Source organism: Lepidochelys kempii, chromosome 1, assembly GCF_965140285.1.
Source record: "Lepidochelys kempii isolate rLepKem1 chromosome 1, rLepKem1.hap1, whole genome shotgun sequence".
NCBI lineage: Eukaryota > Metazoa > Chordata > Testudines > Cheloniidae > Lepidochelys > Lepidochelys kempii.
The window spans coordinates 47580607-47604892 of NC_136380.1; the positions used below are offsets into that span (position 1 = coordinate 47580607).

General features: G+C 37.6%; 1 protein-coding gene across 1 annotated transcript in view; it reads right to left on the reverse strand.

The window, feature by feature from the left end:
• Positions 1-113: 113 nt before the first annotated feature.
• Positions 114-24286, reverse strand: part of UBL3 (ubiquitin like 3) — a 77764-nt gene continuing 53591 nt past the window's right edge. The window contains exons 2-5 of the mRNA XM_073341055.2: positions 13341-13449; positions 9093-9179; positions 2190-2267; positions 114-1849 (exon numbers count right to left, since the gene is read on the reverse strand). Of these exons, the coding sequence (XP_073197156.1) occupies positions 1797-1849; positions 2190-2267; positions 9093-9179; positions 13341-13449 (327 nt within the window). The 3' untranslated portion in view covers positions 114-1796. The remainder of the gene's footprint in view (positions 1850-2189; positions 2268-9092; positions 9180-13340; positions 13450-24286) is intronic.

The following is a 24286-nucleotide window of genomic DNA, read 5'->3' on the forward strand; positions in this document are numbered from 1 at the left end:
TATTTTTTCAATCAGAGGGGAACTAGGTTTGACACTTCACCAGTTTTCATGATTGTGAAAACACATATAAACCAGTTACAGACCCAGTCATTAATTTTAGACCACCACCAAAATGCACTACAATATTCTTTTATTTAGTTTACAGAAGAATCTATCAGTACAGGTTGCAGAAAGAAAATGTTTAGTGCTATTTACAATTTGTTTTAAAACTCTGCTCTATACAAATTTAATTCTGATCAGTATGAACAATATTTTTGTAGGCCTATGGCATATAAAGCATTTCATCAAAGCAGTAACAATGGGTAAAATAACCTGATTACATTTGAATGATGCTGACCATTTGAAAAAACAATTACACAGAACATCTGTAAGGGCTGTGAACACTTATTAAGTACAGAACACAATGTCAACCTGTGACTTTTTTTTATTTTTTTATTTTTTTAAGGCTAATGCTATTTATATGGAATATTGTTCTATTATGCTACACGCCAATCCATATTTAAGTTCTATAGTTATGCATTTTATAAGATTTTTATTAAATATATTCTACGCTTATTTGTAATTTCATCCAGGAAGAATTCTTCCCGAGTGAAAAAATATAAAATCTTTTATATTTTTACAGGTTTAGATGAAACTAGCTCATGCTTTAGTGCTGTGCAAATTTCTTTAGCATATCAACCTTTAAATTATTGATATGAAATAAAATGGCATCCTTTTTAATTATGTATGCCTTTAAAAATCAGCTTCTGATTTTAATACACTTGCAAGCACTAATACCAAATGCAGATTACATAAAGAAACAAAACTAGTACTATGGCAGAGGTTTTTTTCTTTTAACTTTAATAATTCTTTTGAAGTCTCTTATGAGTAAGCATGACTCTGGACACAGATACAGAGGAGTAAGAATTACCGAAAAACATCAATTGCTGATATTCAAATACATAAAATTGATTAGTAAATGAAGTCTTCTAATATTTATGCACAATAATAAAAGCCTAGGAACTACAGGAAATTACCCCTCCCATATTAAGGCTAGGAAATGCACTCTGCACTTGTTTGTGCTGTATGAACAAGCACTCAACTAACATAGGAGAAAAGAGTGCATATAATAATGAAAAAAAAACCAGTTTCAACAGCCCTCTACAGAGTGCTTTTAAATTACAGGCACATAGTTTTTTTGTTTGTTTGTTTGTTGCAGTGAAAATATATATAGCCAGGCTCGGTTTAGTTAGTATTCTGTGCCAGTTCGGCCACCAAGGTTGACTTGGTAGAATTGACTTCAGTTTTTCCTTTGAGTTGGCCATTAGTGAGCTTTTTTAAATTATAGATTCTATTTTCCAGTGTTGTATTACATATTGTAGATTATTTCTAGGTGTCTCAAATATCATTAGAGATTGCCGAAGAGAAACATACTGTCAACTGTTTTTAGTGCAAATTGCATCTAGAAAGCTTGATTGATTAGTTCCGGTTAATGAAGATTTTTGTGGCAGCAAAATGGTTTCTGCTGTGGAAGAGAACACTAACTTTTTCTGGAGATTGAATGCATTCAAGAACTGATGTATTATAAGATTATTCAGCAAGAAAAAATAGCAATAAAATCATAATGCAATTGTTCATAGATCTCTCCTTTAAAAAAGAGAATAATGTGACAGTGTTTATGTAATATTTCAGTTCAATGGATTTACTGACAGGCTCTTCCTAAAGATGTTTGAAGCAAGGCTGGGCCTCTTCTATTGCAGCAGCATGAAAGACAAAGACTATATTACATCACACTTAGCAGGTAAAGCAGACAGACTTTACAGGATCACACAGCAATTGCTCTCTCCAGTTTTTTCACGGTTTCTCTGACCTGTGGAACAATGAAAAGAAGGTTTTCTTGCAAGTCATTTACAAAACATTCAGTTGGGGTGAGCGGGGGATAATTGTTAATGATGCAAGAATGATGCAAAAATTTTATCTTGTGCGATTTTATAAGCTCTGGAGAATACAAAAAATGTTACTCAGATACATAATTAAGAAATATGCTTTTTATTTTAGTGTGTCCAAAAACATTTGGTTACTTGCTTGACAAGAACTATTCATAAACCATGACGATTTTTCTCCTTTCAAAACAACCAGTGAAAACCATGACATTTTTGAACACGTGCCTATGCAGCTGAAGTTGGAAGCTCACCTACTGTATAGCCTACCTTGAGAGTTTGGCTCTGGCAATGTCTCTCTAGCCACCAAATGCATCACTGTTGTCTTGCCAAAAGGAAGTTTTAATGCTGTGTGAAAAATAGAGGATGATTTATTAACACAATCACTCTTTTCATCACTACAGAACACACACAACTGAATCCATAACTTTAACTGGATTCGGTTGTTTCACAGCTTCCTACTTCTTACTTTACAATTCATACTGTTTATTTACCAATTCCAGAAAGAAGTTTTGTATAAATGTTACATAGATCAGGGTCTTATAGAATGATCAGATTAAATACTGTGCTTTTAATGTTTGTCACTGTGAGGATGATAAAGTTCTGAGGCCTGACCCTGCTCCTTTTGAAGTCAGTGGTACAATTCACTTTAATGGGAGAAGGAATGGTCACTTACACCTTGATTCAGCAAAGTGCTTAATTTTAAGCATGTGATTAAGCCAATGTGACTAATTTAAGCCATAATATAAACACTTACTGTCAAGGAATTGAACAGCACACTAAAGCATGCATTACCAGAACCCTAACATTTTTCCAGTTCTCTTGAAGAGTAAATAAGCCAAATCTCTGCTGATATGATGTGATGTTTACAAATAATTTCATGGAACCTCTCATTGCAATGCCTCATGCTTTGACACTGAACATCCATCACATCAGTAGTATGTGAGAACCGTGCATCTCCAGAAACTTTAAAATGTTTTTTAAAACCAGTTGTTTAAGACAAAATGTTTTCCTTAATACTGTTACTACTCTGTATCATTGAAATTGAAAGAATTTAAAAAATCTGATTTTCTTTTCACAATTCATTCCACTTTGCAGTAAAACTAGATGGTCAGCTTCATATTCCAGTTTTCATAATATTGTGTTTACGTTTTCAACACTCTGGAATTTTAATAAATATTCCACTGCAATCTCACTGACTGAAAAAACAAAACAAAACACAAAAAACCACAAAAGCATTTATACCCTATTCATATTAGGTTTGACCCACCCTTTTTCAATGCTCCCCTCAAGGCTTCTATGTTCTGGACCGCAACTTTGTGACAGCATTTGTCAGGATGGTTATTTGTAAAAGTTTCACACATTACTAGAGCTTCATTTTCTCCTGAGGTTTTAAATTTTCCACTATAAATTAGGGGAAAAATATCTTCCGCTGCATGCTCCATTAAAAAGATCAATCAATCAATCAGGGAATATCATCAGCAATAGATGAACCAGCTCAGTTTCTCTTTAGGAATTCAAGGTACTTCCTCCCCAGCCCCTTAGTACTTGTGCCCAAATACATAACCACTGTGACTTAAAGCAGAACCTTAACCTCTAATGAGCAGGTCATAGCTTCCATTTTCATCTCACAGTCTGCCATCTGCATTGAGAAATAATCCATCTCACAATAACTGCAGAGGGAGGATGGAGAGGAAGTATCCCAACAGTCTCTATTTTCCATTTCAAATCAGTTTATTGCAGATCCAAGAATCAGATATAAAACTAAACCTGGCACTTGCTGGGCAGAAACACCTTGCTGGGCAGAAACACCCTACTTTAGATGGACTAATGGCATCTGGATAGCATGCTCTCTTCTCTCTCCACCCATCTTTTCACACTGACTACTAGCAGCAACAGAAAATGATGGATCTGGCACTTCTTGCAACAATGACACTGCAGACTTGAGAGACAAACGTTTTTTTCTATTACCATTTCCACTGATACTTTTGCTGTTTCCCCAGTCATTCTTGCATCAGCGGATACTTCAAAAGATGCGTTAACACAGGCTGGCAAACAAGCTCAAGACTTTTTTTTTTTTTTTTTAGTTTTAAGCTTCAACTTCAGTCAGTATTTACAAGATAAAGTTTGAGTTTAGAAGTAGAAAACTGCCACACTTTGACAAAAAGAACCAAAGATGATATTTAGTTCCCAAAGAGACAATCTGAGGGTACTGTTGCCTCTCCAACTGACTAAATGACTTTCAGTGGTGAGCAAGCCCAAACTCCAGTCAATATTCACTAACCACTTGAGATAAATGTAATGCTCTTTATAAATGTTATAATTCAACACCCCTAAAATCCTTGGGTGAAAAGCACTATAGAAATGCAAAATATTATAACGTCATGAGAAACTGCATACTGGACTAAACATTAAGTTACTATTTTCTTTTGTTATGAAATGTATCCATGTTGCTTTAGTAAAGGTTGAATCAACATTCCTTTTCAGGAATTTATACCTCAGACGTATAATCTTACTCCAGGTTGAAATTTATTACATTATTTCATTAGTGTTGAAATAAATGTTTAAAAACAAACCTCTAAAATATAACAGAAATAAATCTTTGTAACACATGAAATATCCCTGGGGTGAAGCTGTGATGATTAAATTGCAATACATCAGTGAACAGCAATCTGAACTAATGACAGGTTTCAGAGTAGCAGCCGTGTTAGTCTGTATTCGCGAAAAAAAAAGGAGTACTTGTGGCACCTTAGAGACTAACAAGTTTATTTGAGCATGAGCTTTCGTGAGCTACAGCTCACTTCATTGGATGCATTCAGTGGAAAATACAGTGAGGAGATTTATATACACACAGAACATGAAAAAATGGGTGTTTAAAATACAGTGAGGAGATTTATATACACACTGAACATGAAAAAATGGGTGTTTAGCATGCGCATGCTAAACACCCATTTTTTCATGTTGTGTGTATATAAATTTTCTCACTGTATTTTTCACTGAATGCATCCGATGAAGTGAGCTGTAGCTCACGAAAGCTTATGCTCTCTAAGGTGCCACGAGTACTCCTTTTCTTTTAATCTGAACTAAAATTCCCTGATTCTAAGTATGCATTTAAAATCCATGAAACTGTCTTAATGTAGCAATCAAAAGCATGCTAGCTATTCTTTTCCAGTGGAACTGGATAAATAACATTGACTCTTGTTTGTACTGTGAAGTCCAGTCTGATCTCTGTGAAGAAAGTGAGTAACAGTGGTGCACAGAAACACCTACAGATGAATTGGCGGCTGTGATTGCAGAGCCATTGGCCATTATCTTTGAAAACTCGTGGCGAACGGGGGAAGTCCCAGATGACTGGAAAAAAGCTAACGTAGTGCCAACCTTTAAAAAAGGGAAGAAGGAGGATCCTGGGAACTACAGGCCAGTCAAACTCAACTCAGTCCCCGGAAAAATCATGGAGCAGGTCCTCAAGGAATCAATCCTGAAGCACTTACATGAGAGGAAAGTGATCAGGAACAGTCTGCATGGATTCACCAAGGGAAGGTCATGCCTGACTAATCTAATCGCCTTCTATGATGAGATTACTGGTTCTGTGGATGAAGGGAAAGCAGTGGATGTATTGTTTCTTGACTTTAGCAAAGCTTTTGACACGGTCTCCCACAGTATTCTTGTCAGCAAGTTAAAGAAGTATGGGCTGGATGAATGCACTATAAGGTGGGTAGAAAGCTGGCTAGATTGTCGGGCTCAACGGGTAGCGATCAATGGCTCCATGTCTAGTTGGCAGCCGGTGTCAAGTGGAGTGCCCCAGGGGTCGGTCCTGGGGCCAGTTTTGTTCAATATCTTCATAAATGATCTGGAGGATGGTGTGGATTGCACTCTCAGCAAATTTGCGGATGATACTAAACTGGGAGGAGTGGTAGATACGCTGGAGGGCAGGGATAGGATACAGAGGGACCTAGACAAATTGGAGGATTGGGCCAAAAGAAATCTGATGAGGTTCAATAAGGATAAGTGCAGGGTCCTGCACTTAGGACGGAAGAACCCAATGCACAGCTACAGACTAGGGACCGAATGGCTAGGCAGCAGTTCTGCGGAAAAGGACATAGGGGTGACAGTGGACGAGAAGCTGGATATGAGTCAGCAGTGTGCCCTTGTTGCCAAGAAGGCCAATGGCATTTTGGGATGTATAAATAGGGGCATAGCGAGCAGATCGAGGGACGTGATCGTTCCCCTCTATTCGACATTGGTGAGGCCTCATCTGGAGTACTGTGTCCAGTTTTGGGCCCCACACTACAAGAAGGATGTGGATAAATTGGAGAGAGTCCAGCAAAGGGCAACAAAAATGATTAGGGGTCTGGAACACATGACTTATGAGGAGAGGCTGAGGGAACTGGGATTGTTTAGTCTGCAGAAGAGAAGAATGAGGGGGGATCTGATAGCTGCTTTCAACTACCTGAGAAGTGGTTCCAGAGAGGATGGTTCTAGACTATTCTCAGTGGTAGAAGAGGACAGGACAAGGAGTAATGGTCTCAAGTTGCAGTGGGGGAGGTTTAGGTTGGATATTAGGAAAAACTTTTTCACTAGGAGGGTGGTGAAACACTGGAATGCGTTACCTAGGGAGGTGGTAGAATCTCCTTCCTTAGAAGTTTTTAAGGTCAGGCTTGACAAAGCCCTGGCTGGGATGATTTAATTGGGGATTGGTCCTGCTTTGAGCAGGGGGTTGGACTAGATGACCTCCTGAGGTCCCTTCCAACCCTGATATTCTATGATTCTGTGAATACCAAAGAACATCTTGTATAGCCATCTTTGGCTGGAGAATGATAATCTGAGACAAGACACCATGGGAATAGAACTTGATGATGATCCAAGATTGGGGTTGGAGGGATGAGGCAAAGGGTAGGGGAAAAGAGGCAATATCTTGACACCATCACAGGGCCTAATAACATCAGCCACACTGTCAGAGGCTCGTTCACCTGCACATCCACCAATGTGATATATGCCATCATGTGCCAGCAATGCCCCTCTGCCATGTACATTGGTCAAACTGGACAGTCTCTACGTAAAAGAATAAATGGACACAAATCAGATGTCAAGAATTATAACATTCATCAACCAGTTGGAGAACACTTCAATCTCTCTGGTCACGCGATTACAGACATGAAAGTTGTGATATTACAACAAAAAAACTTCAAATCCAGACTCCAGCGAGAAACTGTTGAATTGGAATTCATTTGCAAACTTGATACAATTAACTTAGGCTTGAATAGAGACTGGGAGTGGCTAAGTCATTATGCAAGGTAACCTATTTCCCCTTGTTTTTTCCTCCCCCCTCCCCCCCCAGACGTTCTTGTTAAACCCTGGATTTGTGCTGGAAATGGCCCACCTTGATTATCATACACATTGTAAGGAGAGTGGTCACTTTAGATAAGCTATTACCAGCAGGAGAGTGGGGTGGGAGGAGGTATTTTTTCATGCTTTGTGTGTATAAAAAGATCTTCTACACTTTCCACAGTATGCATCCGATGAAGTGAGCTGTAGCTCACGAAAGCTTATGCTCAAATAAATTGGTTAGTCTCTAAGGTGCCACAAGTACTCCTTTTCTTTTTGCGAATACAGACTAACACGGCTGTTACTCTGAAACCTGCTAAGGACACACTACTTCTCACTACTTTCACGAGTGGGCCATAAAATTGCACAATAGAGATTACGTATATTAACTAACTGAAGCCTAAATAAAAATTCCACAGGTAAGCGAGAGTTACTACTAAGCAGTACACAGTGAAGTTTATCATTATCTAGCCAGTATATAAAGCAGCATTAGAAAACTGAACCATATGGAGGATAAATTGTCCAAAAGGAGATTAGCAGCCCAGGTTAGTAATGGCTAAAAGCGGTTATCTATTTACAGTGAATTGGTGGCTCCAGTCCAGTTCTTAATGGAGAAGTATCCATATCACAACTAGCACAAAATGACAACCTGGTTACCATTATCGGCAAATAGGGCAACAATTAAAGGAGAAAAATAGAATGAACTGCCCTGTCATTCTACAGCTAATCTCTCCGAGTTGGTGTGGAGGCACACTGACTGGGCACATATGAAACTTTCCCCGTAATGTACTGCATTTGTTTTCCAGAGTCTTTATATTGTGAGATATTGTGGGATGCCAAAGACTTAAGTTTCTAACTAGTGCCAGCACAGAGTGATAGAAAACAAACAAAAATGATAAATACAAAGGAATAAAAAGTCATTCCAGGTTTGACTTTATATTACATTTTAATGGTACCCCAGGTATGACTTTATATTACATACATACAGCTACCCCAGGTATGACTTTATATTACATTTTCCCCTCCCTGTGCATTCATAATTACCAACAGCATCAACAGAAGGAATTTGTAGATGGAGAGAATAGGCCCTTCAGCTCACTTCTTAGATTTGGTAAGAGCAAAGAGAAAAGAGATCTATTTTCTTTAGACATTGATTTTACTTAAGATTCATATAGCTGCCACCACCTCTGAAAGGAAATATTGTTAATTACAATTCATTGTACTACATTCTGATAAATAAAAAATAAATCTACAAAATATAACTAGAAAATATGACACAAGGGGGCACAGTTGAGCTGTATTTCCTCACCATACAAAGTGAAGCCATTTACTTTTGTTCTCACATAACTATACAATTGTATCCTTGGGACAGAGCTAGATAGCAAAAATATTTTCCCTCATTCTAATTCACAGGGTGTCTTTCTTCATTACACTAATTCCCTAGTATTGTTTAGCCAATCATCATAATCTTTATCCATCATTTTTAATATACTTAGAGATTTCTGAAATGTTTTACACTGTAAATGCAGTATATGAGAAGTGGAATAAAATCATCTCTCTTCCATTAAAAGACAATAAAGATAGCATAACTATTCCTTATGTGAAAAAAGATTTAATTTACACAGTGATATATACCATAGTCTAACACCCGATTCTAGCAGGATGGAAAAATATAAAGGTAACAAGAGTATCTCATGTTATGCTGCAGCAAAACTGTGCAGAAAACCATGCTGTGACCTTGAAGTCTAGAGAGGGTTTTACTTAAATGAGAATCTACTGTATTTTAAATAAATATTCACTTTGCCTGGGAAAAGTTGCTAAATTATACTACCCAAGTTATTTCATTACCTCCTAGTGTCACATTGCCATGAAGAAACCGTCCTTGATAAATAAGCCGCAGAATATTTGGACTGCTGACCTGCTCTTCTTCCCAATCTGAAAAAGAAGGAAGAGGGTTTTGTCAGAAACAGCCCAGCATATGCATCTTTTGTTTATTTCCCACCCATCCAGGGTAGAAAAGAGAAAACAGAACTCTTCCAGTTCAGTACTAACAGGACAGTGCAGCCTGCTGCTTAGTGGAGAGGATCTGAAGTTAAGACTCCTAAATTCTGTTCCTAACTTCCCCATTCAATCTTGGGCAATAACTATTCTGTGCCTCACTTTACTTCTGCTTTATTAGTGGTTATAAGTGATATATATGGTTATAAGTTCCTATGCAAAATATTTTTAAATGGATGATAAGGAAGACACTTCCTGTTCCCATTCAGACTCAATATCCATCTGGTTAATTTAGTACCATTTTCCTTCAATGGCAGGAGATTCTCAATCTCTCTGCCCTCCAACATTCAACTGGCTGAGTTCAGCCTCAGTCTAGGACTGATAAGCAGCCACATATATAGTAGGAACACAACAGTTCTCTGATTTGAAAATCATTTTAAATCAGTAAGCAGAAGTGCTCCTCTCTGTGGCTACTGCGCAGTGTTGGATTAGATTTAGCCAGTTGAATTTCCAGAGGGCATAATGAACTGAACATACCCTGAAATTCCTGGAAAAGCTGAATGGTAAGCATCTGACCCTCGCAGAAGAGAGACATATTGATAGATTTCAGGAAATGTCTCATAGCACAGTCTGGACAGATTTATGTACCACAAATTAACTAAGAATCATGTATTTTCCCATGAAGTGTTTTAGCTAAAGTAAATAATGTATAAGATTAGGTGATCACTTATTATTCCTGTTTGAAATTTCTGTCAATTTTCAAAACAAGTCAGCGAATCTGCATTAAGTTTTAAGGGTAAATATTGCAAAACGTTAACAAAATTATTTAACTTCAATCTGCTCTTTCAGAATGCTGACCAGGTATCTGATACCAACTGTTCACAAATCTGCTTCTGCTCTGCTCCATCTACTGTAACATTTATATAGCAAACACGAATATTCAAGAAGGGATAGGAGAAGCCAACCTGTATGCCCAGAATACACAATGGATACAATGGGCAGAGAGGAAGAGAAAATGAAACAGGGGTGTTGGGAAAGGTATTTAAACATTGTGGCAAGTGTGCAACCAGCATCTGGTAGGAAAAGATGCAGGAAGAGAAGAGTGAAAAAGGAACTATTACAATTGATGTCTGTTCACTTTTAGAGGCATCAGGCACAATGACACCTGATTAGAGGCGTACAGAGCACTACAAAGTTAGGGCTGACATCAGAAACAAGTATGAGCGGAAAGTGTGTAGAAGTGGCAGTATTTACTAGATGCCTTACAAGATATGATCAACCTAGACAACTGAAACCATCTGAAATTCAATGTTTTCATTTACTACCTGTTTTAATTGCAATGCATTGATATGCTGTCAATAGAGTAGCTAAAATGAAGTGTTACAATTATCCTGATTATTAGTATCAGCTATTTATCTGCTTGACGAAACTTTATCTATAATTTTCTGCTTTAAGATTTCACTTCTCTGACTACCATCTGGACTGCAGTACTAAAGTTTAGCCAATTTGTAGTACTAGAAAGATGCAATAATACAAGAGGCCAGAAGATGAAAAGTGGCAATTTGGTATATTAATTCCTGACTGATGATCCACCGTTTTATGTTTTTAATCTTTGCTCCTTGGCAGAGTCTCAAGAATTCTTCCCCTTAAACAGTCACTCGGGATATTTAATTTTCATAAGAAAAACACTTCTCCACTAGCTAAACCAATGAAAAAAAGTTCAACTGAAAAATGTCATAACGCTTATCAGACAATCATCGTAAGAGAAAATTTAATTATACCAACAAGGATAAAGTAATTTTAGAAAAGAGGGAATAAAGAGAAACTTTTCTAGCTTGGATATCAACTATCTGTCTGAGCAAATGAATCAAACTGGACAGCCTCACTGGGAGTGAGGAAGTTTTTAAATTAAGAGTATTTCAACCTATACATGGGGGGAAGGGAATAGAAGAGAGGTGGCTTAAGCATGCTAGTTTATAACCCTTTAAAATCATCAAATTTAGGCAGCTGACAGGACATTTCAGATACATGGCAAAATTCTGCCCTCAGTTGCAGTGATGTAAACCGAGACTATCTCCACCAAACTCAGTGATGTTAATTTGGATCTGTATTATTGTACCTAAGAGCACAATTTCGTCCATATCTCTGAAAGACCCCAAGGCAGATTCATCTCTGCACATCTTATGGACAAATCAAACAAATAAAAAACTTGGGGAACAGATTCAACATAGTCACCTTTTTAAATAATTTTAATGTGTCATTCTAGGTCAGTTATAATCAACCCTTGTAACAAAGATAGTTTTCAAATTTTAAAGAACAAGAGATTATTCACATATGCTCATTGCTTGGGAAGGCTTAAACAAGTCAATATTTAATTTCAGAGCTGCCTCAATTTTAAATAATTCCAATTTCTTCCTCTCAGAACTAACCTAACACATGAAATGGGATTTAAAGAGATGGAGAAGAGAGATCACAATTTCACTGACAAATCTAGGCACTGTACTTTCTCCTACAATATAAATAAGGCCATTAGCAGCTATTTGTTCTAAAGATTTACATACACATAACAACTTGATCTGTAATCATATTCAGCCTATGAGCCATTTCTCTTGTACATGTTGCATACTATGATCACACATTAACTTTAGCTGTCGTTCCTTAGGTAATATGGAATGGCTTTCTTCCTATTAAAATATGTAATTTTCTTCATTCTTTGTTATGTGTACAAGGTACAAATCTCAGTTTTAATTGCTGCTGCAAAAGTCTGAAGTAGTCAATGTGATGAAATGCTACTAATTAGATTCACTGACACACAAATAAGAGTCACAAAATATAAATTCCTGATTCTGTGTTACATAGTGCCTGTTATGCGCTTTAATAGCTAGGCAGGGTGCCGACTTGAAACTGCAATGTAATATACTCAGGAGTAAATTTAAGAGGAAAAACAGTTGTTTCAGTCATTACTAATTCACACAAATGCACACTAGATAAATTTTATTTTGTCAGTTGTGTTCCAGAAGCACACTAAAACAATGTACAGTAGATACTGAGTTGCCATACCAAAGAGAAACATTGGTCCAGCTAGTTTGGTATAAAAAGTCTCCAACAGCCGTGTCTCTGTGTCTAATACTTTAGAGGACCACAAACCTCCTCATTGTGCTTTTTGTCAACTGTGTAAAGCTGCATCAGGGACAGAAAAATTCCTTCCTAACCTTCAGAGGAGACCAGTTTAGGGCCTAAGCATGTATTATTGATACTCCTATTGACATAGATAGCACAGATGCACATTATTCCTGTTCATGTGCAGTAATTTTCTAGCCCTCTTGCAACACTAAGTTAATGGCCTCCCATGACCTCCAGTATCAGAGAATGTATAAGTATTTTCTTTCATCAAATTTAACGTCATTTCTCAGTTTTGGCTTGTGTTTTGGATTGAGGGACAGGGAGATGAAGATTGCCTGATCAGTTTTTGTTGAACAATTCATTATTTTACTTACACCCACACCATCTCAGTTTATACTTCTACTTTCCAAAATAAATACTCCCAAATAATTTAAAATATCTTCATATTTAAATTTGTTCCCAGTTTCCCTCATCCTTTAAAGTCATTTACAATTGCCTTTTATCATTACCTTTTTTCTGGACATTACTGTATTTTTGTAGGTTGATTCTGAGGCAAAGCGATCAAAAATACAAAATATTTGAGGTTCAGTTTTGCTATTTCATTCATATAAAATGGCATATTTTCCTTACTTATCCTTAGACAAAGGGTATAATATCTAACACCCACCAGAATCAGTCTGCAGTTATTAGATTTGTACCAAGTCTGTCTAGAAAAAAATTCAAGATGAGGGAAAAGCAGTACGTAGGGCACAATGAATACGAGAAGTAGCCTCAGAAATAAACTGGGCAATGGATCATACAAAATTTGAGATGTTGAAGTACCATTGAAAACAGAGGATAAAATATCTCTATATAAACTTCCATTTGAATATGAAGAACAATGATAAAATTGTTAACATTTCAGTCTTAATTACAGAAGAGTAAACAGTTTTAACTGGACAGTTAGCAGCTAAAGGACACATAAGAATGACTCACCCATAGGCCAGTTGTCATACACATGTTTTGCAATATCTGCAGCAGAATCATTTGGTGAAAACAAGAACTCTTTCGTTTTCCCACTTACCAAGATGAGGCGCAAATTTATCTGTAAAGAAAATGGAACATTAGGAAGATTTGCTAAAAATAAATACAAATGCACTATTTAATCAAAAGGCTATTTAAATTGCCAGTCATTCACTAGTTTTAGCAACTAATCAGTCCAAATTAGTCTGGAAAAAAAATCACAACAGATTTAAACAGAAAATATTAAATATAGACAACCGTATTTCAACCGTATTTGCATCAACCAAAAAGGATGGACAGAAGGGATTTTTCCCATAGATGAGCCAAGAAGATGACAATTATACTAATAAAATGTATCATGTATATTAAGGCTCTTTAATTCGATCACAATATATGCAAATGCCTTTTATTAGTTAACAGTACCATCGAATACAGTTTTTCAGGGAACAAACAAGTTCATTAAAGAACACTGCTAAATGCTAAGAATTCATCGTCTCTTGACCTTTTACTTAACTGAAGGAAGAAAAATATGCAAATTTAAAAATATGAAATTCTGCTTCTAAAAATTAAACCCTAGACTAACTCCAAACCCCTCTTCTGTATATCTGCACCTTGACTGTCAGACCTGACTTTACCACATGGACTCACTACAGAATATTAGAAAGTCAAACAGCCTCTAGACAGTGCCTGTACGTTTTAGGACTTTGAATCTTCTGCTGATCTCTCTAACTTGCAACTTTACTTTTCTCCCAAGGAGAATAAGATCCTGACTCCGTGAAGTAATTAATAACACCATCATTTTTCTCTTAGATGTCATCAAACGATACGTCCAGATATTGGCATCTTCAATTATTATTTCCCCCTTTTCTGTTTGAGAGTTACTAATGGACTGAATCAAGACATTCCATCCCTACAGGACCCAGCCCACAGACCAAAAAATGATAGAAAGACGTCCTAATGTCTAGGTCTCAAAACGGTCCTGGTTACAGCAATATTAGTAGTGGCTAAATGATTTTCAAAGCCTAAATTTCCAACCCCACCCCCTCACCATCTACCATTCTGTTCCAAGTAATATTGCTTAGTCAGGGCCGGCTCTCGGTTTTTTACAGCCCCAAGCAAAAAAATGTTTGGCAGTGTCCCCGCCCTTTTTTTTTTTTTTTGGCTTTTATACATGTTTGCACTTTGAAATGTTTTTGTTGGTTTGTTTTGGGTTTTTTTGACTTTAAAATAAAAAAAAATGAAAACAGAGAATTTGTAGTTAGTGAAATAAAACAAATTTCCTACTAGTGTACTCATTTAATTTTAACAAAATCACAATTACAAACAATTTGGGTTCAACTATACAGTGTAATGAAAAACATTAGTGTCTTCTGGTGCGTGCAGTTTTTCATTAATTAAAAATTTATATGAACTGAATTTTTCTGGTTTTAATACTTGCATAGTCTTTTAATAATTCAGTGAAATCTACACTTTGTGCAATGGTACTTTCAACTGAAATTCACGTGAGTCCTGACAAACGATTTTCAGACATGGTGGACCTCAAATAATTTTTTAGTAATTTCAGTTTTGAGAAACTGCGCTCCCCAGAAGTCACTGATACTGGTAAATGTTAAAAGAATGTGTAATGCTATAGCAGTGTTTGGAGTGAGGTGCTCGGGGCTGTACAGCCCGCCCATGGGCCCCCCACCCAATCTCAGACCCGGTCCCACCCCTGCAGAGGGGACAGTAACCGACAGAGAGGCTGGGGGGCGGGTCAGCCACGGGGAGGGGGGCGGACCAGCGTCAAGCCGCCAAGGGCAGCAGGTCCCTTACTGGCTGCGGGTCCTGCCCCGATCCCGGGCTCTGCTTGGCTCCGGCTCCTCTGCCGCTTGTGACACACGCTGCAGGGGCAGGCAAGGGGGGAGGAGCCACATTGCCCCGCTCCCCCAGTGGCGTGGGGCCAGGGCAGGGACCGCCCCCGGGGCCGGGACCCCTGCGCTGAGCCCACCGCCCCGGCCCCATGCAGGGGCTCATTGGTTGACCCTGAGCAGGGCCGGGGGAAAAAAAAAAGGATGGCCGGAATCCCGCCCCTGGAAACGTACCGCCCCAAGCATGTGCTTGCTTTGCTGGTGCCTAGAGCCGGTCCTGAGCATAGTGATAACCACAGGGCTAACCTCCGCAGCACACTTGGGTGTGCTAGACAAAATGCCTTTAGATATATGGTTCCCCTTGCCACTTCTCAGCCCTTGAGCTGTAAGACAATGAATAATTACTATAACAATAAAAAGTGAGGCTTTACTGGATTTTGACCTGTATTCTACAGGGTTTTTTTTCCACTTGCTATACTACTCACAAATAGGAGCTTGAACAGAGATTCAGCTTAAAAGTTCTACAGGACATGATATTTCTATCAGTTTTTTCTTTGTCTGAAATTCACTTAGGAATCCAGTAAGGGGGAAAATAGGCTACTGTACAAATGAAATGATTATTCTTTTTCTTAAACTCCTGTCATAATGGCAGAAACCTTGTTTTTTGACTGTAGTCCAAATGTCAATGTTTGTTTATTTATTTTTGCATAAAGCCCATAAATAATTTTATGGTATACCACAGTATTTATTATAGTTTGCATTGTTCTGTACAACACAGATCAAGTCAAAGAAGATGTAAGGCAGGAAGGAGCAGGAGTTGTAGAAAAGTTATTTAAACAAGGAAGATTCTTCAAATGCTCAGACCAACCCCAACAGAAAAACTTAAGAACAGTCATACTGAGAAAGCAACAGAAGATTGCCAAATAGGCTGTTCACAGACACACATTACAGCATATACAAGGACTGTTTGAATTGTGCGTGTTTGGAGATATTCAATGCTACAGAAAAACCTTTAAACCTACAGTACTAGATTAATCTGTTTCAACAATCTGTGTTATATTTTAACAACTCCTGTCTCTACTCTCACTGAACTGACAAACAATCCAGAAGGTTGAGAAAGGATCTAATCTAAAATAGTTACACTACTACTTTTTTAGGTGAATAGTCTTGTCACCAAACATTGACTGTCCAGCACTGCCAAAGACTGATGAGCTAAAACAGACAGAGCAATGCCTAAGGCAATAGTCCTTGTATTAATCAGAGAACTTATTCCCCACTTAGTACAGTATTTAGGGGATGGCATATTTCCTTGTTTTTCTGCTTCTTAGGCTTGTCAGGCTCACTACAGAAAACAAAGATGACGTAAAAATAGTGTGAAAATGTAAGTAACTGCAACATTTCTGTCAGGACCTAATGCTGTCCCTTACAGATCTCTGAGTAAATACACAATTTAAAATGAAGATAAGCAACAGAAATGAAAAAGTGAGTAAAAATGTTCATTGACATTCATCCTACATGGCTGACTCCATTACTGCTGAAATTCTGCTATTGTCTCAGAGGTTCACATGATCCTGTGATCCAATATCAAGATGCTTCAGGTAACGCTAACAAATTTTTAAAGAGTATACTACAACTATATGTAGACCAACGTTTTTGTTTCTGTCTCAAAATGTGACCATTACTGAATATTAGCAAAAGCCTGAAGCAAATCCCTAAAATACTTAAACAGATGTTAGGTCAAGTTATGTAAGGAAACAACTGCTCTAATAAATGGTTAAATATTTTCTTATTTATAGCACTGCAGACTATAGCCATATTTTTAGTGTGCGTGCTTGTCTAAATTTTAAATCTAATTTTTTAAATCTTCTCTTGAAGGAATCTTACTGTTCATTGTGGTGTGACAGTCCCACAAGGTCTGAATCTGAGAGTCTAGTCTTTAAAATCTCCTTGAGACACCGTGAACTGTTATAGGCATTCAACTCCTACACTACTTACTCTGCAAAACTCTCCGATTAAGATGATATTTTTAAAGATACTATTGCAAATTTGAGAGTCTGAATGCATATAGTAGGGGAGAGCCTGAGTAATGGACGAGTTATCTAATATACAAGTAGCTAATTTTAAACTCCTACGGTTATACAATGATTCAGATGCCAGTTGTATAATACATCATATCTCATCATTTGAAAGGCTGCAATGGAATTAAAATGTGTCCCCAGATGATTACCAAAAAGAGTTATTTTTCTTCCTTCTTCCTAAGGAGATCCTCTACCCGTGTTATGCCTTCTGTGCTTTTCATGATCGTGGCTGGTTTGTCCCTCCATGGGGGATAGGACAACAATGAGTCTTGTGATTTTTTTTATGAAGACTACAGAAGATAGGTTCCAGCCTCTTGCTGTGGGCAAGACAACCCCAGAGTCTTTGCTATGAATTTTAAAATTCAAGTTTCTTTATTGTAGTAACAACTGAGATGTTATTGATGAAAGGTGAAAAGAGCCAGTGATGTTAGAAGTAATATTTAGTGTCAATTCTGGACTATGTCCACTCTGGTTGGTTCTTGCAGAATCAAATTATGAACATTACGTTTGAGAATTTTAAGCATATAAAGTCACTAACTTTTAACATTATCTTTCATAACCCTCATTTCTTGGCAGCTTAAAATGTTTTTATGAACATTGTAAATGTGGGGAAGGAAGTGGCTTGGTGAACAAATTTCTTCACTGCAAGCGTGTTTACTGGGTGAAAATGACAGCCATTTTTGAAAAACAGGCTATAAAATTGTTTGAATGCTACCGATTCCCTAGAGTTTCATTTTCTGGCCCAAGATAGGATTCTGCAACACAAGAATACTGTAAACCGTTGTAAATAGCAAGAAGTGAGAAAAGTAAGTTACAGTATTTCCATCCTATTCTTTTAATTTAGATATTGATATTATCAATTTTTATATTACACTGATGACTAGAGGCTTCCAATCAGGAAAAAAGGATCTTCATAAAGCTATACACTATACATACATAGTGTTAGTACCTGTCCTGAATAATTACAGTCTATGATGTATCTGAGGGGTAGTCGTGTTAATCTGTATCCACAAAAACAACAAGGAGTCTGATGGCACCTTAAAGACTAACAGATTTATGTGGGCATAAGCTTTTGTGGGTAAAAAAACCCACTTCTTCAGTTGCCAGAAGTGGGATTTTTTACCCACGAAAGCTTATGTCCACATAAATCGGTTAGTCTTTAAGGTGCCACCAGACTCCTCGTTGTTTTTGAGACTATGATGAGGTCTCTGAGATAACTTGGGTTTGCGGGTATTATTTTTCCACAAAGTATGCAACATTTACAAAATTCATAGAATCATAGAATATCAGGGTTGGAAGGGACTTCAGGAGGTCAACAAGTCCAACCCCCTACTCAAAGCAGGACCAATCCCCAACTAAATCATCCCAGCCAGGGCTTTGTCAAGCCTGACCTTAAAAACCTCTAAGAAAGGAGATTCCAGTGCTTTACCACCCTCCTAAGGAAAAACTTTTTCACAATATCCAACCTAAACCTCCCCCACTGCAACTTGAGACCATTACTCCTTGTTCTGTCATCTGCTACCACTGAGAACAGTCTAAATCCATCCTCTTTGGAACCCCCTTTCAGGTAGTTGAAAGCAGTTATCAAATCCCCCCTCATTCTTCTCGTCTGCAGACTAAATAATCCCAGTTCCCTCAGCCACTCCTCATACATCGTATGCTCCAGCCCCCTAATCATTTTTGTTGCCCTCCGCTGGGCTCTTTCCAATTTTTTCGCATCCTTCTTGTAGTGTGGGGCCCAAAATTGGACACAGTACTCCAGATAAGGCCTCACCAATGCCGAATAGAGGGGAATGATCACGTCCCTCAATCTGCTGGCAATGATTCTACTTATACAGCCCAAAATGCTGTTAGTCTTCTTGGCAACAAGGGCACACTGTTGACTCATATCCAGTTTCTCATCCACTGTAACCCTTAGGTCCTTTTCTGCAGAACTGCTGCCTCGCCACTTGGTCCCTAGTCTGTAGCAGTGCATGGGATTCTTCCATCCTAAGTGCAGGTCTCTGCATTTGTCCTTGTTGGACCTCATCAGATTTCTTTTGGCCCAATCCTCTAGTTTGTCTAGGTCCCTCTGTATCCTATCCCTATCCTCCAGTGTATCTACCACTCCTCCTAGTTTAGTATCATCTGCAAACTTGCTGAGGGTACAATCCACGCAATCCTCCAGATCATTAATGATCATTAAATTGTGGGAAGGAAACTTCTTCTCTGTCATGCACAGGAAATATGTTTAATGAAAAACTTGTTGGGCCAAGGGAGTAGAGAGGGTGGCAAACAGCATATAGAAACACAGAGATTTAAGTTTCCCTTTTTGCAGTCTGATATATTTAGTTCCTGGTTCATTTTCATAATTAATGTTTTAAAAGAGCGAGATGTTCTCCAAAGCTTAAAGATAAATCTGGGGCTCCTAAAGATTCAGTATCACTAGCCCAGAAAAAGTCCTCTCTGTCTCTAGGTACACATCACCACACAATACAAACTTTACTTATCAGTGTCAGATTTGCTTAACAGAGATTGTAAAGAGCTGGAAAAATCAAACCAGTGGCTTGAAGAAAAAGCTTGGATCAATGCTAAGGTTCTTGGAACACACAGGCTAAAAAGTGAGGTCCCCTTTCTCCACCAAAAACTATGAGGATTATACTGTTTTTTTGAGTATGCCATGACTCTTTTGTATCTCTGGGACGTCCTAGCAGGCAACACAAACACATACCTGTCAAATATCCAAATATTTTTTAAAGCGCCACACAATCTTTCTACAAAAAGAAAAGGAGTACTTGTGGCACCTTAGAGACTAACAAATTTATCTGAGCATAAGCTTTTGTGAGCTACAGTTCACTTCATCCGATGAAGCTCACGAAAGCTTATGCTCAAATAAATTTGTTAGTCTCTAAGGTGCCACAAGTCCTCCTTTTCTTTTTGCGGATACAGACTAACACGGCTGCTACTCTGAAGACAATCATTCTAGTTTTTCAGGATCAGGAATACCATTTTACAGTATTCTGCTGTTCAGGGACCTCAAACTAATTATGAATATATGTTTAAAAAAACATTTTACCCTTATAATGTCCCATGCTTCAGAAGCATGCTCTTCTTTACACTGCTATGACTAAAATAAAAATTAAACCAGAATGTAATTTTACACAGGATCATTTCATCCCAAAGGAACCCAGAGCACTTTACAAACTTTATATACTACTTAATAAAATAGATAAAACCCCTAATTAAAAACATCTACAACATAAAATACATCCACATGACATTATAAAATTTTTTTTAATAATGTTTCCACTACTGGTTATTCTATTTATTGTAAGAGAACTGACAGTGCAAGAAATGGCTTTGGAGAACTTTCACCTTTAAGTAAACTTTGATTAACTATTTTACATTTCCTAAAAGGAACTACTACTTTGACATTTTTTACCTAAGACTTCTATAGCCAAGAGATTAGAGGGAGAAAAGTTAGTTTCCCTGTATTCAGTTTGTTTACTCTAGTGCAGTTAGGTTCACTGTTTCTCCAATGTAGTTAGGCTCGGCAGAATTCAAATTTTTATTTTTTATAATTTTGACTGATATCAATGTTAATTTCAAGCATTTTTTTATTTTTATCTATTTAAATTTTCATAGTTGTGGGAAATTATGGGGTGAGAGGGTGTCAGACTATAGTTATTTAATGGCTGTCACGGAGATTCGAAAAGTTAAATTTTATAACCATTAAAACACAAACTGTCAATATCACGTCAAAATAGAAAAGTAAATATCCTTAAAATCAAAATAAAATAAGTTTTCAAAGAGCATTTTTCTTACTTTGCTTATCTGTAAATTTATATTATTATTGACAGAAATATTTTTGTTTGTATATGTATAGTGAAATCAACATTTACCAACATTTAATGATAAAAATCTAATCCTTCCAACTCTAAATATAGTCAGTTTCCCTGAGTACAGGACTTTCCCACAACATGAAAGAAAATCAGCTTTTTTTAAAAAATAGGAAAATGTGGTCCTAAACCTGCACTGAGGACCATGCAGTCATATCCATGTCCACACAGAGCCCCTACTGAAGTCAAAGAGGGTCCACCTGCTTGCTTCTCAGTGCAGGATGGGGGCCTATGAGCTGTGACTGTAAAACCACACATATTAGCTGGTGACAAGTATAGCCCCTGAAAGAACTGAGGGGCGGGGCGGAGGGGCAAAGAAGTTGACTGCCATTTTAATAGTTACCACATCAGATATGTTACAAACGCTATTCCATTAATGGCTATGTTTTGAAGATACATATTATAAGTTGACTTATACAGCACTTGTGGAAATCACTAAACTCGGCCCATAAAATGGCCCTATTTCTATAGTAAATTCCTTATTTTGAAGCAGAGCGAGATGAACAATGGACAAAGATTAAAGAAAGTAAGTGGCAAAAACAAATTTGTGGCATGGAGCACTATGAAGTTTTATTGCCACTCATTTGGTAGACCTGCATAACTCACTTGTAGCCACACCACTTTTGAAAAAGGTGGTCATCCCAAACATGAGGCCATAAAAACTTTATAGTATGCAATACTTCACTCTCTAGATTTATATGAACTATGTAACTATTTTTATAACAGGAGCACTGATCACTTTATAGGGAATAGTTTTAAAGAAAAAAACAGACTTGTTTTGTATGTGTAATTGGCCCCTTGAAGTGAGGAATGATTGGGAAGACTTTGTACAGGTAAGGCAGTCGCAATATACATTGGCAAAGTCTGGAGAAGCAAGTAAGGGGAACAGAGACAACACTAAACTTGTTAAATTAAATTACATTTAATTCTAATACAACTCAGATTTTGAACTGATTTGTTCTGTATCTAGAGCTCTGTTAAACAGTAATAATGACCATTTCAAAAAATTTCTTAGAGATAAGGTGTGTGAGGAAATCTCTTTTATTAGACCAACTTCTGCTGGTGAGAGAGAAAAGCTTTTGAGCTTTCTGTGTAAGCTTGAAAGCTTGTCTCTTTTACCAACAGAAGTTGGTCTAATAAAAAGTAATTACCTCACCCACCTTGTCTCTCTAATATCCTGGGACCAACATGGCTAAAACAACACTGCATTCAAAAAATTCCTTATCATTCAATCCCCCTTTTCTCGCCCTCTCTCCCCAAAGATCTTTAGGACTGGGAATGTACCTTTGCTTGTTATGTGAAATATCTAAAACACTATTATATGACCAAAACTAAAAATAATTATTATTGGCCTAACTAATCAAAAGATTCAGAACCACCTGGACAATGCAAATCCCAGATGCTGGCTCCATAGGAGACTAACTTATTCAGGGTCAAATGGACAAAGTTCACCTCCCAAATCAATTATTTTTACCTGCTGTCAGATGTCTGGCTACGCAGCTCCTGCTAATTCAGTTTACAATTCCCCATTGTCTCCCCCTGGAAAGCTATTGCATATGGCTAAGCAGCCCACTGGAATTATTCTAGTTCTATTGTAAAAAACAAAAAAACCCTCAAAGAAGAAAGAGAAACTCCATAATTTATATATGCTACTATTAAATTAACGAGCAGTCCCATTCCTCCCAATCCCAAATTCCTCACTTCCCATAAACATCACCCCAATAACATTTGCTTCTTACGCAGCCCTTCTCTACAGAAGCATCTTTCCCTCAATGTCAGTAGATTCTGGTTATTTTGGACCAATGAGGGGAGTAGTATCCACCAAGTCCCATAGAAAACTAGTGTATTCTACCCACAAAGTCATCTTTAAAGAGCCTGCAAACATGTAGAGAGGAGCTACAAGGAGTGGGGCAGGAAGAGCCAAAATTATCCATGCCAACAGTAACGTGGGCCTCCCAATTTGGAGGCAGGGGTGTGTGAGTGCACACACACACTGTGGAAGAGAAAGAAAGACATGACTAAAGAAAATGGAAAAAAAATTAAGACAGCTGCTTTATGGCTAGCAACTTTTATTTTATTCATGTTCCTACATATTTTCATGTATGACCCTTATAAGGAGAGGAAGAAAGAAAGACATTACTCGTGCACTAGAGAGAGCATACAGAAAGGTCCTTGTGCACTAGGAAAAGGTGGGAGTGAAATGGCAGTCTGGGTTTCCTGCTGAGAGACAGAAGGGAATGAAGCAGAGAACATTGAAGACTGGGGAAGCGTGTGCAGTGGAGCTGGACATGGAGACATCAGGAACTCTAAAGCCTGAATCAAGAAGTCAGTGAGACCATAGGCAAAGATGAATACAAGCTTCCAGATGTAAATCCTGATGCAGCTGAAATTAAGGGCAAAATTCTATTAACTTCAACGGGACCAGAATTTGGCTCTTCAGCTGAAAATCAAATACAAGGATGTCACTAAAACACACAATATGAAACCGAACATTTCAGATCTGTGTTATTAACTGGCAATGAAGTCAGCATATTTAGGACTGCAAATGACATTTGGTCATGTGATCTCATTAGATCCAATACACTAATTTTCCAGCACATTAAGATAGACAATGCTCGTTCTGTGATACTGCATTTACTGTGAATACTAATTTCTCTGAACTAACTTAAGAATGTCAGTTGTGCATTGCCTAGGGAGCTAATTTATTTACTTACATTTATTTTAAATGGATTAAAATGAATAAAAATGGTTTAAAAAACAACAAACAATATACATAGGAGCACTCAGTTTTCCAAAATTTACTTTAGCCACACCAGGATTCTCCCATGAGCCCAGGTTACATTAGGAACAGAGCAGGACCAGAGGAGCATTTCCATGTTAAAGTGTGTATTATTTTTTTTCAAATTATGAATGACATGTTTTACTACCAAGAGAAACAAAGGTAGTTACGGTATTTTAGAAAAAAGAAAAGGAGTACTTGTGGCACCTTAGAGACTAACCAATTTATTAGAGCATAAGCTTTCGTGAGCTACAGCTCACTTCATCAGATGCATATCGTGGAAACTGCAGCAGACTTTATATATACACAGAGAATATGAAACAATACCTCCTCCCAC